At 40.8% G+C, this 15321-nt stretch overlaps 1 protein-coding gene across 3 annotated transcripts in view; it reads right to left on the reverse strand.

Annotated features, from left to right (window-relative positions):
- Nucleotides 1-15321, reverse strand: part of ADAM28 (ADAM metallopeptidase domain 28) — a 71463-nt gene that overhangs the window by 45454 nt on the left and 10688 nt on the right. For all 3 annotated transcript variants that reach the window (XR_015250032.1, XM_086703432.1, XM_086703433.1), the window contains exons 3-8: nucleotides 13061-13137; nucleotides 10187-10265; nucleotides 8462-8538; nucleotides 6490-6682; nucleotides 3744-3815; nucleotides 2773-2844 (exon numbers count right to left, since the gene is read on the reverse strand). Coding sequence is in view for 2 of the 3 variants with exons in the window: in XM_086703432.1 (XP_086559558.1) it covers nucleotides 2773-2844; nucleotides 3744-3815; nucleotides 6490-6682; nucleotides 8462-8538; nucleotides 10187-10265; nucleotides 13061-13137 (570 nt within the window). In the remaining variant the exon portion in view is untranslated. The remainder of the gene's footprint in view (nucleotides 1-2772; nucleotides 2845-3743; nucleotides 3816-6489; nucleotides 6683-8461; nucleotides 8539-10186; nucleotides 10266-13060; nucleotides 13138-15321) is intronic.

Genomic DNA, 15321 nt, shown 5'->3' on the forward strand with positions numbered 1-15321 from the left:
ATAAAAAGGCAGCATGCCAGATATGGCCCACAGGCTACAGTTCGCTGACCCACGTCTTATGCCATTCTGAGCATTGAGGGGCACCTGGGTGGCTCAGTCATTTCAGTGTCCGACTCTTGATTTTGGCTCAGGTCATATCCTCACGGTTCATGAGTTCAAGCCCTGCATCAGGCTCTTCACTGACCGTACGGAGCCTGCTTGGGATTCTCTCTCTCTCCCTCTTTCTCTGCCCCTCCCCTGCTCATGCAAGTTCTCTCTCTCTCTCTCTCTCTCTCAAAATAAATAAATAAACTTGAAAAAAAAGACTTTTGGATTTATCTCTCCACCCAGACTTCAAAACTTCAAACAATCTTGTATTTCTAGCATTTTTACCTGGATATCTTTTTTTCTTTTTTCACCCACGAATCTTCTCTTTAATCCTTAATGATCCATTGGCACATACATACAATGATATAATGTGGCACCTAGTAGGTTCTAGACACGTGGGAGTCATTGTCAATATGGACATGTCTACCCCTGATCTCAGGGAAATTTCCTAGCATTTTCTCCGATTTTTGAAATGTAGGGTCTCCAATATTTTCATTTTTAAATATAAAAATGTAACACGAAACATGAACGTATTTTTAAAAAGTACTCAGTCATAGAACAGTTAATAAAAAGTGGCAACCCACTGCCCATTGTCACCTCCGCTAAGAAACAATAATATTTTTGCCAATCCAACTGACCTATGACATTATATTTATTTTAGGTATACAGCACAATGATGTCCCCCTGGAAATCTTTATACAAAAAGATATCTCAAAATGAATGTGTACAAAATGGAAATGCTAATCGTTCCTCTGAGTCACTATTGCCAATACGTTACCCATTCTTCAAATTGCTCAGGTCAAGATCCTCGATGTCACCTCATCTTTTCCTTTTCTTACACGTCTCATCTCTCATCTACCTCATATACTCTGTTGACTGTATTCAGAGACCAGCTAGTCTCAATAGATCCACCATCACTGCTTTTTCTCAAACCACCATCATCTCTTGCCTTGAATTAGGGAACAATCCCCTATCGGGTCTTATTTCTGCCAATTGCTTTCCTTCAGTTCATTTTCAATGCGGTGGCCAAGGTGATTTTTTTAAGGACACACATCAGAACATGTCACACCTCAGCTCAGTCCCCCAATGTCTTCCTCACCCATGCAGCATAGCAAAGTCCTTACATAGGTCTACAAGGACCTGCAGTTTCCAGCCACCGCTGCCTGTCATGTGTCATCTGCTCCCACCCTTTCCATGGCTTACCGCATACAGCCACAATGGCCCTCCCACTGTTCCTCAAATAGGACAATCTGGGTTCTGTCCTCAGAACCTCACTCTGCCTTGCACACCCTCCCTTAGGGTCAGATGCTTCTCTCCTTTCCTTTCCATACTCAAATGTCACCTTGGACATCTTGGACTTAGGCTTCCCTATTTAACACAGCACCCAAGAGGAACCTGCCTCTCTCTCTCTCTCTCTCTCTCTCTCTCTCTCTCTCTCTATCTCTCTCTTTTTTTTATCCTGCTTTACTTTTTTATAGCATTTATAATCACTATCCTACCTACTCTTTATTTGGTATTTTTATGCTTGTCTTGGACAAGAATGTAAACTCCCTTGAAGGGAGGGATATTTGTCAGTTTTGTTCCCCACTTTATTTCTGTCATCAAAAAGTTCCTGTCACAAAGGAGATGCTCAGTGGGGCGCCGGGGTGGCTCAGTCGGTTGAGCGACCGACTTCGGCTCAGGTCACGATCTCGCGGTTCGTGAGTTCGAGCCCCGCGTCGGGTTCTGTGCTGACAGCTCAGAGCCTGAAGCCTGCCTCGGATTCTGTGTCTCTCCGTCTCTCGGCCCCTTCCCTGCTCATGCTCTGTGTCTCTCTGTCTCTCAATAACAGATAAATGTTTAAAAACAAATTTACAAAGGAGATGCTCAGTAAATATGGCCAATTCTTGGGGTTCTTTGGGAGAAGTCTTTGTGGTGAGAAGACGAGACCCAGATGATGTTGGTCATTGAATCCACTTTCATTTTTTCCTCTATCCTTAGAGAACTTGCAGGCTGCCACAAAGTGACTCACCCATCTAAGGAGGCAGACTAACTAGATGTTTAACTAACAAGACGCTAACAATTAAGATTTAAACAGAAGGGATACAGAAATCATTTTTTAAAGATTTTGTGGATTAGATGATAAAATCATGTTTACAGACCAAGATCAACATCTTTCCAATCGAAATGGACTCGGAAATCCAACCAATCTAAGTTCAAATCTTATGTCTACCATTTCCTAACTTTGTGATTTTAGGCAAGCTCCTTTGCTTCCCAGGATTTAATTCTTTAGCTATAATATTAAGGCTTAGAAATATCTCAGAGTTGTGTTGAGGATTAAATGAAATAACTCTGTGCCAGCGTTCAGCTGATTTTGTTTGTTTTTCCATGTTCTTCCATAGATTTGGATTTCTGCTGGGATTTGCTGGTCAGTGATGTCTCCCCAGGCTTTAGAAAAACAAAAACAATTCAAACAAAATCATCTCTTATAGGTTCTTCAACCTGAGAACAGTGTGGCAAGTAGGTGAGAAATATCTCTATCATGTAATATTAATATTCAATTAAGTAGCAAAAGTTCAAGAGCCAATCAAGCATTGTTAGTCAGGAGTGGTGACTTTCTTTCCCTGCTTCAAGAGCATTCGTAGAAAAACCCAATGGCACCGCCTCACAAATTGTTGAAATTGCACTTAATAAAATATACCGTACCATATTGACATAATTGGCCATTTCAAACACCCTCTTTCTTATTTCCTCTGGATCTTGATTGTGCTTTTTAAACTACAAACAAGAAATGAGACAAGATATGGGCATTGATAGAAATGAATATCATTGGAAGTGAAAAAAGACAACTTCAGGTTATTTTGCTTATCAGTGGTTATAATGAACAAACAGTTATGAAAGTTAACAGTTAAAAGATGAAAAATGCTTCCTTACTGCTTTAGCTAAATTAAAGCACTTTTGGAGTAGAGATGATGTTTTACGCCTTCAGTAGGAGCTCAGTATAAGTCTCTATGGAATTATCCCAAATGTATTTCCACTTAAATACCATGGTTTCATAAGCTGTGCAGATTCAGTGCAAGGAATATGTTATTCATTAAAAATATATATATGAATGGTAAATGGTAAATGAATTTAGTAGAATTAGAGGCCAAGCTTTATGACTTAAACAAATTAACTTAGATTATCATAGCATAAAACTTCTCCTTGTGGGAGCATACATGTGAACCTTAGATTTCCAATATATGAAAATGAATTCTTGCAAAAGAATATGAACAATGAATATTACCCCCCAAAAGTGCCTTTTTTCAGAAGATTCCATTCATGAGTCCTATGCATTTACCACTTTCTGATGAGCATATATTCTAACTTGCCAATGATTTAACCGCTTAATGAAAGACAAAATAACAAAGGAACTTAATTGGAAGCTCAGTTTGGAGACAAAAAGAAAGGATAAAGTGCAAAAAATTCACTTTATACATATCATATCAGGTGTACCTTCCTGAAAAGGAGAAGTCATTAACACTCTAATTAAATGTCAAATTTCCTAGGGTCAGAACAATTCAAAAAAAGGAATAGCTCATATTCATGATTTTTGAAAACTGATCCATATATTTAATATTTCACACAATAAATTGATATAGGAGATTTGAAAAGACATAGGTATCTGGTATAATTACCTCACCATTATCCAGGACCAAATAAAACTCTATGTATTTCTTACGTTCCCGACCCTTCCGGTCTTTTGATTTCTATAATAAATATAAAAAGGAAAATTACTGAGACAACATCATTCTCCGCAAAAGTCATTCTTTTCTTTGAAATGTGTAATTTTCTAAGAGATGGGTTGGTATCTGTCAAGAAAGCCAACATTATCATTTGAACTCTAACCAACCAGAATTAACTATGATGAGAGGCTCAGAATACCAGAACTAGCAGGGATATCGGTGATATTCTAGTCTGACCCCTTCATTTTGTCAGAATTTAAATGATTGCACAACTAACTAATAAGTGCGCTGGAACTAAAACCAAAGTCTTTGGATTTTTTTGAACCATGGACTCTTACCACTCTCCTGCCCTGAAATAGAGAGACTCTGACTTCCGCAACCTCCCAGTGTTTTCTTCTTGTAGTTTTTGTTTTTAAGTAGCCTTTCATTCCTCTCCCAGTGAATACCTCCTTCCTTAGCAATGGTGCAATGTCCAGAGCTACCATGGCACCTAGTCTGCTCTTTTATTTTTATTCTTTAAATGTTTATTTTTGAGAGAGAGAGAGAGAGAGAGAGGAGGGGCGGGGCGGGGGGGAGCGGGGGAACAAAATCTGAAGCAGGCTCCAGGCTCTGAGCTGTCAGCACAGAGCCTGATGCAGGGCGGGGCTTGAACTCCTGAATCAGGAGATCATGATCTGAGCAGAAATTGGACGCTCAACCAACTGAGCCACCCAGGTGCCCCTCTGCTTGTTTCTCCTTAGGCAGGACTAGATCTCTTTCCCACATTCCAAGCTTCCCTATTTTCTGTTCCCTTTTCTCCACTAAACCACGACAGCAAAAGACACATTTCATAGTGGATTGTGCCACTGACAAGTAGCAGATACATTATTCGTACTAACTGATAAACTATCAAAGTTTATCATGTTGCATTTCAGGAAGTGCTTGTCTTTTAACAGGTAAATAAACTTCCATGAGCAAGACTTCTAGGGGTCATCTAGTGAGCTATGCACTTCCCTCCCACCCTCCACAGGAGCAGCACATTCATTTAGCACCTAACCCCACCACCAGTGCTGGGGGCACCATGCATAAGGCAGTGAACCAGACATGGCCCATGGGCTTAGGGAGCTCCAGGTAGACAAACAGGCATAGGGCTATCAGGTGGTGACCTTAGCATTACTCGAAGGAATAAATGGAGTGATGGAATATTGAGTGACAAAGGAGTTATTTCAGAATATATGGTTAGTTCTGAAGACTTAGTCATGCAGCAGACATTATTAATGAAAATGAGAAACCAGGAAAGGGAAGACACATTGGAAGATAATTCCAGCTGAGGAAAAAAAAAAAGTGAACAAGACTCTAAAGTGAATTGATATTGGCATGTTGAAAGCACAGAGAAAACAGGTTGTGTTTGTCAGAACATAATGGGGGAGGTCATCGGTGGGTGGGGAGCAGACGGTAGGTGAGGTTACGGAGGGTAGCGGGTCCCTAACCATTTGGGGTTTGTAACTCCTGTAACCCTCTCCTCTGTTTGACCACTAAGTATTAGAGGCTGTCATTAAAGCTCAACCCTTTGCTTTATCCAGGCAATCTTCCTAGGGAATCACAATGTTATACTATATTCTACTGCCATGAGCTTGAAATTATGTGGCATCGGTAGCTTTTTATGTGTTCTGCCTTATTTAAATAGGAACCCTGCACTAATTACTATCAAACGTATATCTCCAGTCTTGGCCTCTTCTCTAAAGGCCAGACTCTTATAATTAACTGCTTACTTCATGCATCCATTGAAATGTCCGATACCACAAACTTAGCGTGGTCAAAATTACAACCACCGATTCCCAAACTGCAAACAAAACCTGCTTCTCCCTCATTCTCCCACCTCAGTTAACAGTACTCCCATTCATCATTTGCTCAGGCCAAAACCTGGAAATAATCCTTGAGTCTTCGTCTCTAGGAGTGGTTCCTCTGGGTTCCTAGATACCATATCACGGGTAGAATTTAAACCCACAGCAAAGTGAACTCAAATCAAACCCAGCGGATTGAGATTTTCTTTTATTCAGACCACCTCTGCCCCGTGCTTAATGGATTCTGGAAACAGAAGAAATGATTAGATACAGTGTCTCCGGAAGGAAAGGAGAGTAATTATGGCAATGACCTTTTAGATCCACCTGTGGCTTCAAACAAGCCATATTCACTTTTCTTCTGTGACCGGAAGATGAATTCATGTATGTAAGAATTCATGTATGTAATTCTAAATTCCTCTGGACACATCCTGTGTTTATTTTTGCTCACTGCTACATCCCCAGCACCCATGGCAGCACTCCAAGAAAGAAATCTGTTCAATGAGTTCATTCATGAAGACGGCAGGATATTTAACATCAAAGTAATGCTTTAGACCTTTGTCGTGTGTTGTAGCATCGGCGAAGTTGCCTTTTTCTAGAGGGCAAGCATCATATTTACACTTCATTTTAACCTTACGCATCGATAGGTTTTAACCTTACGCATTTTAACCTTGCGCATAATAGTCGATCCGTAAATACTTATTAAATAAATCATCAATGTACAACAAGATGTTAGTGTCTCTAGAGACTACCATAGGGCTACTAGTTCGACAATGACTATCGAGTTTCCATTAATCGCAACTACTGAGACCGGAAGACGGGGCAACCAGGACGAGATACATGCGAGCGCTGCAAATAAAAAATAAAAGTATGCATACCACCAGACTGGTGGCGGGTGGAACCACATTCTGCCGAGATCCGTGTACCCACAATATGTCATCCGTCCCGCAGGTGCTGTTAGCCTTCTTTTCCTCAGGATCATACTTGAAGAGTGCATGCTCCTGTGCATCCTGATTTGTGGGGCTTAAAGGTTCAATGAAGTACCTTTGATCTCCCTGACTGAAGTAGCCCCTGGAAGACATGAGAACCCAGGCTTCTTAAAAAATATTCCTGCGTTTGAAAGCCCTGCAGACGTAGAGATCTCAAAAAGTTACCAGTGCCGTATAATTTCAAGCTCACGGCCACGGAAAATAGGGTAACACTGCAGCTGAAGGTACACTTAAGACCTCGACTTATTTTTTCTATGAGGAAATGGGGCCCGTTGGAGAGAAGCGACTACTGTGATGTCACATAGCTCACCTGTTGTGTCAGGGCTGACACTAGAATGGAAATTTCCTGATTCTCACCCAGTGTTCTTCCAATTCTCAAGCCTTGTCTGCATTAAAGGTGCCTGCAAAGGAAGACTTTGGAGTCCTAGAAATAAGGATTAAAAATCTGGGTCTATAACTTTTTAGCTCTGATTCCATGGGAAAAGTACCTAGACCCACACAGCCTCAGTTTCTCCTTTTATAAAATGAGAATAGTACCTACCTATTAGAATGATTGTAAGGATTGAAGGACATAATATATAAAGCACTTGAACAACAAATATTATCAATCTCTTATCAATTATCCCTGCTGGAGCCCCAAGCTAAGATTCATTTCACCAATATTTAGGGCTTTCCCATTATTCATTAGTCATTGGATTAAGGGCAGACAGTAAGAAAGAAAAGAGTTGTGGTTTCTCCTCCTGTGGAGCTTATAGTCAAACAAGGAAGATGGATGTGGATCAAAGAGTCACATGTAACCCACAAGTACATATATTATATGTAATATTCATAATTACAGATAATTGCTATGAAGAAAAACCATAAGAATATATAGCAAGAGACTGGATTAAGTGTACATTGAATTAGGAGACAAGACTGGATGTGAAGAGAGAAGTAGATGGTTTGTTGCAATGATCTGCATAAAGGATCATGCTACCTTGGACTAGGATGTGGCAGTGAGTGAGAATGTATTGAATAATCTCAGTGAACATTTAGAACATATAATCAATGGGGCTTGATAATGGATTGAAAGTGGGTAGTTGAGAGGCAAGAAATCATCAAGGAACCTAGGTTTCTGGATTGGGCAAGAAGTTGGTTGATTATACCATTCACTGGCATAGGGACCACTGGAAAAACACCAGATTTGGGAGGAAATCGTTAGTTTGATTTGGGGTTCATCAGGATTGAGATTTCATTAAGCTATCCAGATATGGAAGAGAGGTGGAGATATGGAAGACAAAATTAGATAATCAAGTCTGGGCATCAGAAGAAATATCTCACTGTAGACAGATGCCTACAGAAGGAAATGATGTCATAGGCTTGGATAGGACAAGCTGAAGAGGGAATTTAGAGTAAAGAGAGAAGGTGGAGAGGAACTCCTGTTTCCTAAAGATTCGAGCTCAAAAAAAAAAAAAAAAAAAAAACCCTGTATTTTGAAAAAAGCAGACAAACACACTTCTGCAAGTAATTCAAATGTGTAATTTACACACCACTATCAAGAGACCTGTTTCCAAACTGAGGGTTGATGGGGGGTGGGAGGGAGGGGAGGGGGGGTGACGGGTATTGAGGAGGGCACCTTTTGGGATGAGCACTGGGTGTTGCATGGAAACCAGTTTGACAATAAATTTCATATATTGAAAAAATAAATAAATAAAAATTTAAAAAAAGAGACCTGTTTCCTTCAAATTTCAAAATTCTTGAGCCCTTAGGATTCATACTTAACTATAATATAATTCATTATATTTGAGATTCTTCAGCTTTATTAAAACACACACACTCACCCATCACCGCAGATATACGCAAACCATTCTTGAAGCCTTACCTTAGGCCCCTACACGTGCTGATGCTAGCATCAGAAACTTTTTCATTAATGACATGTCCTTGGTAATAACAGTCATCCTAAACAAGAAAAAAAAAGAGTTTTGTAAAGGAAAGTGTGTGTGTTCTTAGATCCACTCCTAAATCTGAATTTGAAATCTGGCAACAAGATCTATAACATTTTCAAGTCCTTTTATGCTGAACAGCAGTCAACTTAGAGATACAAAAAAAAAAAAAATGGTTAAGAAGCTTTTTATGGTTAAAACCTTTAATATTTAGTTAATTAGCCCAATGCTTAAGGAACATTTGTTAAATGTTGGTGTAAATATGAGTCTTGCAGAAAAAAGGGTAAGAGGGGTGAATTCAGTCTGGAAGAAACAACATGCAGATGAAAATTGAAAACCCAAGTCCCCAAAACATCAATATTCTTTCCCTGGGCTGATTGCTCATTAATTATTTTTTCTGACACCTACAAGCTCTTTCCAATGAATAGGTTTTCCAGATCATGTTGTCGTTTCTTGATGCAATCAAAAAGTTTCAGCAGATTAACTGGATTAGTATGACATCTCTGCTTCCATTTGGAGAAAAATGCCCAACTGTAGCACTTTTTCCATATGGATGTAATTTAATCAAGCACACCTTTCTGCTTTGGGACCGATGAGTATTGACCCACATAAATGTCTGTGCCATCACTATGAGGAGAATGAGTGAAAGCCTTCCAAAAGTAAAATGGAGCTCAGAAAAGATGGAAACGATAAAATACCCCTCACACTACTTAACACAGTTGCCTTCTCTAAATAGGAGTTAAGAGTAAAAAAAGTATTTACAAAAAACCAGAATTCTACAATTCTGTCATTGAGGAAATAGTCTTGAGATCAAGAGACTATACAATCCAGTGAGGTGATTGGCATTGACTAAAATCATGAGATGTAGGGGCGCCTGCGTACCTCAGTTGGTCGAGTGTCAGACTCTTGATTTTGGCTCAGGCCATGATCCCAGGGTTGTGGGATCAAGCCCTATGTTGGGCTCGGCACTGAGTATGGAGCCTGCTTGGGATTCCCTTTCTCTCCCTCTGCCCCTACCCCCTGCTTTCTCTCTCTCTCTCTCAAAAGAAAGAAAGAAAGAAAGAAAGAAAGAAAGAAAGAAAGAAAAGAAAAGAAATGGAAAAAAAAAAAGACACAAGACGTATTCAATTTTTCACTCTTCTAATGAAGATGAGCAACTCCTGCCTACTCTCCTAGAGAGAGCCCCTGAAGGCTGGAAAGGGTTACCATGGGTCTTGACCATGGGTCAAGAAATGCGTTTGTTCTTGTCAAACTGTACGAATATTGGAGGATCAATTAAGAAATTACTACTGGGGCGCCTGTGTGGCGCAGTCGGTTAAGCGTCCGACTTCAGCCAGGTCACGATCTCGCGGTCCGTGAGTTCGAGCCCCGCGTCAGGCTCTGGGCTGATGGCTCAGAGCCTGGAGCCTGTTTCCGATTCTGTGTCTCCCTCTCTCTCTGCCCCTCCCCCGTTCATGCTCTGTCTCTCTCTGTCCCAAAAATAAATAAAAACGTGGAAAAAAAAAATTAAAAAAAAAAAAAAAGAAATTACTACTGCTGGAAAATGCACCAATGTCGTAAATGCTTTCACTTTCCCTGTTTGTATGGCAAACAGGCAATGACAATGCCTTTGGGTGTGTGAGTCATACCCTGATTGACAATGAATCTAGGATATTCTATTTTACCATGATCTGTGGGCTGGTGGTGACCTCCCCTCCAGTGGAATTATAATGTGTTTCCGTGTAACCTGGTGCAAGGAGACCCCTGAAGAAAAAAAGAAAAACAAATACATGGTTACTCACGCTAATTGAAAAGTCCAGTGATCAGGGGTGCCTGGGTGGCTCAGTCTGTTGAGTGTCCAACTTCAGCTCAGGTCATGATCTCGCGGTTCATGGGTTCGAGCCCCATGTCGGGCTGTGTGCTGACAGCTCAGAGCATGGAGCCTGCTTTGGATTCTGAGTCTCCCTTTCTCTCTGCCCCTCCCCTGCTCACCTCTCTCTCTCTCTCTCTCTCTCTCTCTCTCTCTCTCTCTCTCGCAAAAATAAACATTTAAAAAAATTTTTTAAAAAAGTCCAGTTATCAAAATGAAAGCTTTCACTGGATGCGCAGGAATGTTCTAGCTCCTGAGCTCATCCTCCTAACTCCTCAAGACTAATACAAGCATGAAGACTGAGAGGGCCAGAGATATGCCTGACTAGCATGGAACAGTATCTGCTTTTTCATCAGACTTTTATACTTATTTAGGGGAGATAAATTTCCATTTCCAAATGGAAGTGAGAAGGGTAGAGTTGATAAAAATGACTAAAAAGGGCAGCGTCCCTCACCAGTTTACGATAACTATATTTTCACCAGTCCTTTTCAGTTCCCAGCGACTGCTAACAACCGTAGCAGTGAAAGTCTATTGGGAACTGACATGCATTTGGTAGGTAGGGCCCTTCCAGAGTTTTCACCGAGCTTTTTTGAGTTCTTTCAATGACCCACCAGCACATAAGAGTCTGGATATACCTTTTATTAATTTTTTTTTCAACGTTTATTTATTTTTGGGACAGAGAGAGACAGAGCATGAACGGAGGAGGAGCAGAGAGAGAGGGAGACACAGAATCGGAAACAGGCTCCAGGCTCTGAGCCATCAGCCCAGAGCCCGACACGGGGCTCGAACTCACGGACCTCGAGATCGTGACCTGGCTGAAGTCGGACGCTTAACCGACTGCGCCACCCAGGCGCCCCTGGCTATACCTTTTAAAGAGGCGGGGTGGGGAGAAAAGGAAGAAACTAGTAAGTGTAAAATGCCACCTGAGTTACACACTTTACATGGATCATTCATTTCATCCTTTCTGAAGTCTTACATGGTAAATATGACTCACATTATTTTCCAGATGAGATTATGATAGGGAAAAATCTGTTACAAGGTGGCCGACAGGACTGATAGGGAAATTCCAGTCCCTGCCCAAAGACTCCCCTTCCCGGTTCCTCTTCCTACCCCTCTTGCCACACTGGCCAAATTACTACTAATGCGGAATGCGGAAGTCACAGACTATAAATTGTTCCCTCTGCTTACGAACTCAGACCTCTGGAGAGTGACCTTCTCTGAGCCCGCCTGTGTGAAATAAACCTCCTGCCTTCCGAGATCCCTGAGTGCCGCTTGGTTCTTCGGCTGGGTGGATCCAGGCCAGGTTCCATAACAATTACACAGTTCCAGTGGCAAAGGATCATATCTAGGTCTGCTTCAAGTCCACACCTGTACTATTTCCACCCTGCCACGTGATTTCCAAACTCCAGGCTGTTGTGAAGTTTTGCAAAAGGCAGAGTCTATTTGAATGAAAAAAAAAATCTTGCTGTACTATATAGGATAATTAAAGGATTGAAAGAGCTTGAAAGCACAGAATTCGGTGGGGAAACTACGTTTGAAATAGTCAAGATGTAGGATGAGCAAGATCTGGGCAAGAGCAGAGGCCATGAAATTTGCAAGAAATGTTGCCTGTGGCCAACGTGAACAAAGAGAATGAGGGAACAGGAGGACAATGTAATTGCATGAGAAAGTGGGCAGGTTAGTGTGTAACTGGGTGGGAAAGAGCACTGGCATTGGAATCAGGAGAGCCCAATTGGTCCTAGGGGTTATTTAACTTAGATATATCTTTTTTTTTTCCTGATGGAAATGATTGAGAATCGTTTTAAAACCTAATCCTTCAGGGGGCACCTGGGTGGCTCAGTTGGTTAAGTGTCAGACTCTCGATTTCAGCTCAAGTCATGATCTTGAGGTTCATGGGATCAAGCCTCACTGTCAACGCAGAGTCTGCTTAGGATTCTCTCTCTCTCTCCCTCTCTCTCATCCCCTCCTCAGCCCATGTGCTCTCTCTGTCTGTCTCTCTCTCAATAAATAAACAAATCTAATCTTTCAGTACTAGTAAATAAAATACAATAATGCCATATAATTTCACTCATATGTGGAATTTAAGAAACACAACAGATGAACACAGGGGAAGGAGAGGAAAAATAAGTTACAAAGAGAGAGGGAGGCAAACTGTAAGAGACTCTTAAATACAGAGAACAAACTGAGGGATGCTGGAGGGGTGGTGGGCGGGGGGTGGGCTAAATGGATGATGGGCATTAAGGAGGGCACTTGTTGAGATGAGCACTGTGGATTATATGCACGTGGTAAGTCACTGGGTTCTATTCCCGAAACCCATACTACACTGTACGTTAACTAACTTGAATTTGAATAAATAAATTTAAAATTAAAATATTAAAATAACAAAATAATGTAGGGGAAGGTCTAGAAATCTGCCTTTTCCTTGAACTTGATAAAATGTATATCTGCTTGTACCTCATTCACTGTGTTTTATTACTAGAAGAATTGAAACACTAATAAACTATTGTTTTGCTCAACGTAAACCACTTCAGTAGGAACATATATTCACCCAACCCCGTGGGCCAGTCGAGAGAAAAAGCTTATTAGCCGAGGTTTTTGAGAGCCTGAGGCAGAAACAGACTCATTCAGCACAGTTTCCACCTGCTAACGTTTTGTTGGTGAGGGTAATGTGAGAAGTAAAAACACTTACTTGCTTTTTTTCAAGTAAAGCACTGCAATTTTCCCATTAACTGTCATTTCGTACTTCAATTCAGTTTCAAATTTTTCCTGCAAAAATGCACAAACATTCGCTGGTAGTTATAAATACACAAATAATTGATTTGGCTGCGTTCATCTTTTAATCATCAGTAAACAATGCCTGCTTTCTTTAGCAGTAGTCTATATAATAGCAAATGTCTGCTTCTGGCCTCTTTTAATAAATCACACAACTCTGCCACCTGAATGGACAAATTACCTGAGACCTGTATATCCATCCATCTATCCATCCATCCACCCATCCACCCATGCATTTTACAAATATTATTTCAGTTATAGGCATGATATATACAAATATTATTTGAGTTATAAGCATGACTCTATTTGGTTCCGGAAATTCAACGCTAAGCAAGAAAAAATTGATGCCAACTGTCAGGAAGCTTAAAATCTTGTGCAAATACAGATAATAAAAATGATTTATATGATAAGGGACATAAATATGAATGCAGTGTAGAGTGTCTAACATCTTAAGGTCAGAAAAGGCTTTCCTGAGGAAGTAACATGTAAGCGGAGACATGAATTAGCCAGGTGAAGCAGGGTGGGGAAGTTATTTGAGAAGAAGGAATAGTAAGCACACAGACCCAGAGACCTCAAAGACTCTTACGGATGATTTTTGGTCTGGAGGTCTTCTCAAGGCTAAATGGAAGCTAGAATATGGACAAAACAACAGAAATATGTATTTGAAAGCAGAACGAAGTCATCAGGAAGAAAATAAGTCTTAGGAGTTCAGAATGGGAAAGTATTACCTCAAATAAACCTCATGGAGAAAAGGAGAATGGTTGGAAATTGAGATTTTTTTTTTATATCCAAGAGGAGATAGGACTGTACAGAAGTGTGTTAAAGAAGATGTTATTGTGTGCTGAATGTTGATTCTGTTCTATAAAACAGTGAATCTAAAAACTCACTGAGGAGTGCCAGGACATTGTTATTAAAGAGATCTAAATATGTCAGACCAAATATGACTGAGTGCGGTTTTCTCTGCTTTTCTTCTCTCCTCCGTCTCCTGGCCAGAGCAATACCTGAGCTCAGCAAGGGACAATAGTGAATTTGGGCCTCCAGATCAGGAGGATTGTGCCGGGGTTTGCCACCTCCAAAGTCAACCATTATGGCCCACATTCCCTTTAAATGATCAATTATTGGAGTCTTTTCTGAAGTCGAAAACTCCTAAGTACAATGTGTGGATCTAGATGAAGAGAGGCTGCTGCAATTCACTTCATGTTTATAAACATCAGGAGCTGGGGGGAAAAAAAGCCTGAAGGTTGAAAATAAAAATTATAGGGAATCATTGTAACCACTTATTATTCAGGTTTAGGAAAGGCCAGATGGAACTAAAATATTTGGAGGATAGTAAATATAATCTTCTACCCAGAAGAGGCTTCCAGATATGCATTTCCTGTCAGCAATGGATTTTTGTAGATTTTCACCTAAAATTTATTTGGTGGTGGTTTTAGAAAAGATTGTTGCTTTTGGACTGGAAGTTTTAGCCAACACTAGCATAGAGATTATAGACGAAAGGAAACAGCAAGGAAGAAAACAAGTCTTTGTGAAAGAGGGTGCTCTAGGTGATGTTATAACTGTACTTTCCAAGTAGAAGTCCATGGTGGAAAGCAATGCCTGCTAATAAAAAGCGTATCCTACTTGTATACAACCTGGGTCCTGAACTATGGGTTAGGAGAGGAAAGATGCACCTTGATTTGGACAGTGTCCACTAGATGGAAATTATTTGGAGCCCAATGAATAAGGTTAGCTGGCCATAAGGACATATAAATAAACACTTCCTCCAGGAGAAACACCATCCATGGGTAAGGTTTAGTGGGTGGATTGAGAAGGCCACCATCCTGGACGTTCCTGGGAGGGGAGCAAGAGGATGAAGTCAAGATGATGCCCATGCACACAGAAAATAAATAGCCAAGGAAGCCCTCGAAGTCCCAGGGAGGTGTGGTTCCAGTAATACAACTGTTGCCATAACATACAGTAGTCTGAGGCCTCCAGAAACTCTGGTGGACCCAGCTAAGACCTGAAATTGTTCCCAACATAAGGAAGGTACTGTGCTGCCAGATGTTTTATTTTGTGACATGAGCCAACAGCCTGGCAGTTTTGGCCTCAAAGGAAGTGTGTGGGCTCTATAGGCAGAATCCTGGGAAGATAGGAATTACCTTTGAATATTAAGTTCCCAACACCCGGGACCTTAATTAA

Source organism: Puma concolor, chromosome B1, assembly GCF_028749965.1.
Source record: "Puma concolor isolate L17-30 chromosome B1, mPumCon1.1.hap2, whole genome shotgun sequence".
Classification (NCBI taxonomy): domain Eukaryota; kingdom Metazoa; phylum Chordata; class Mammalia; order Carnivora; family Felidae; genus Puma; species Puma concolor.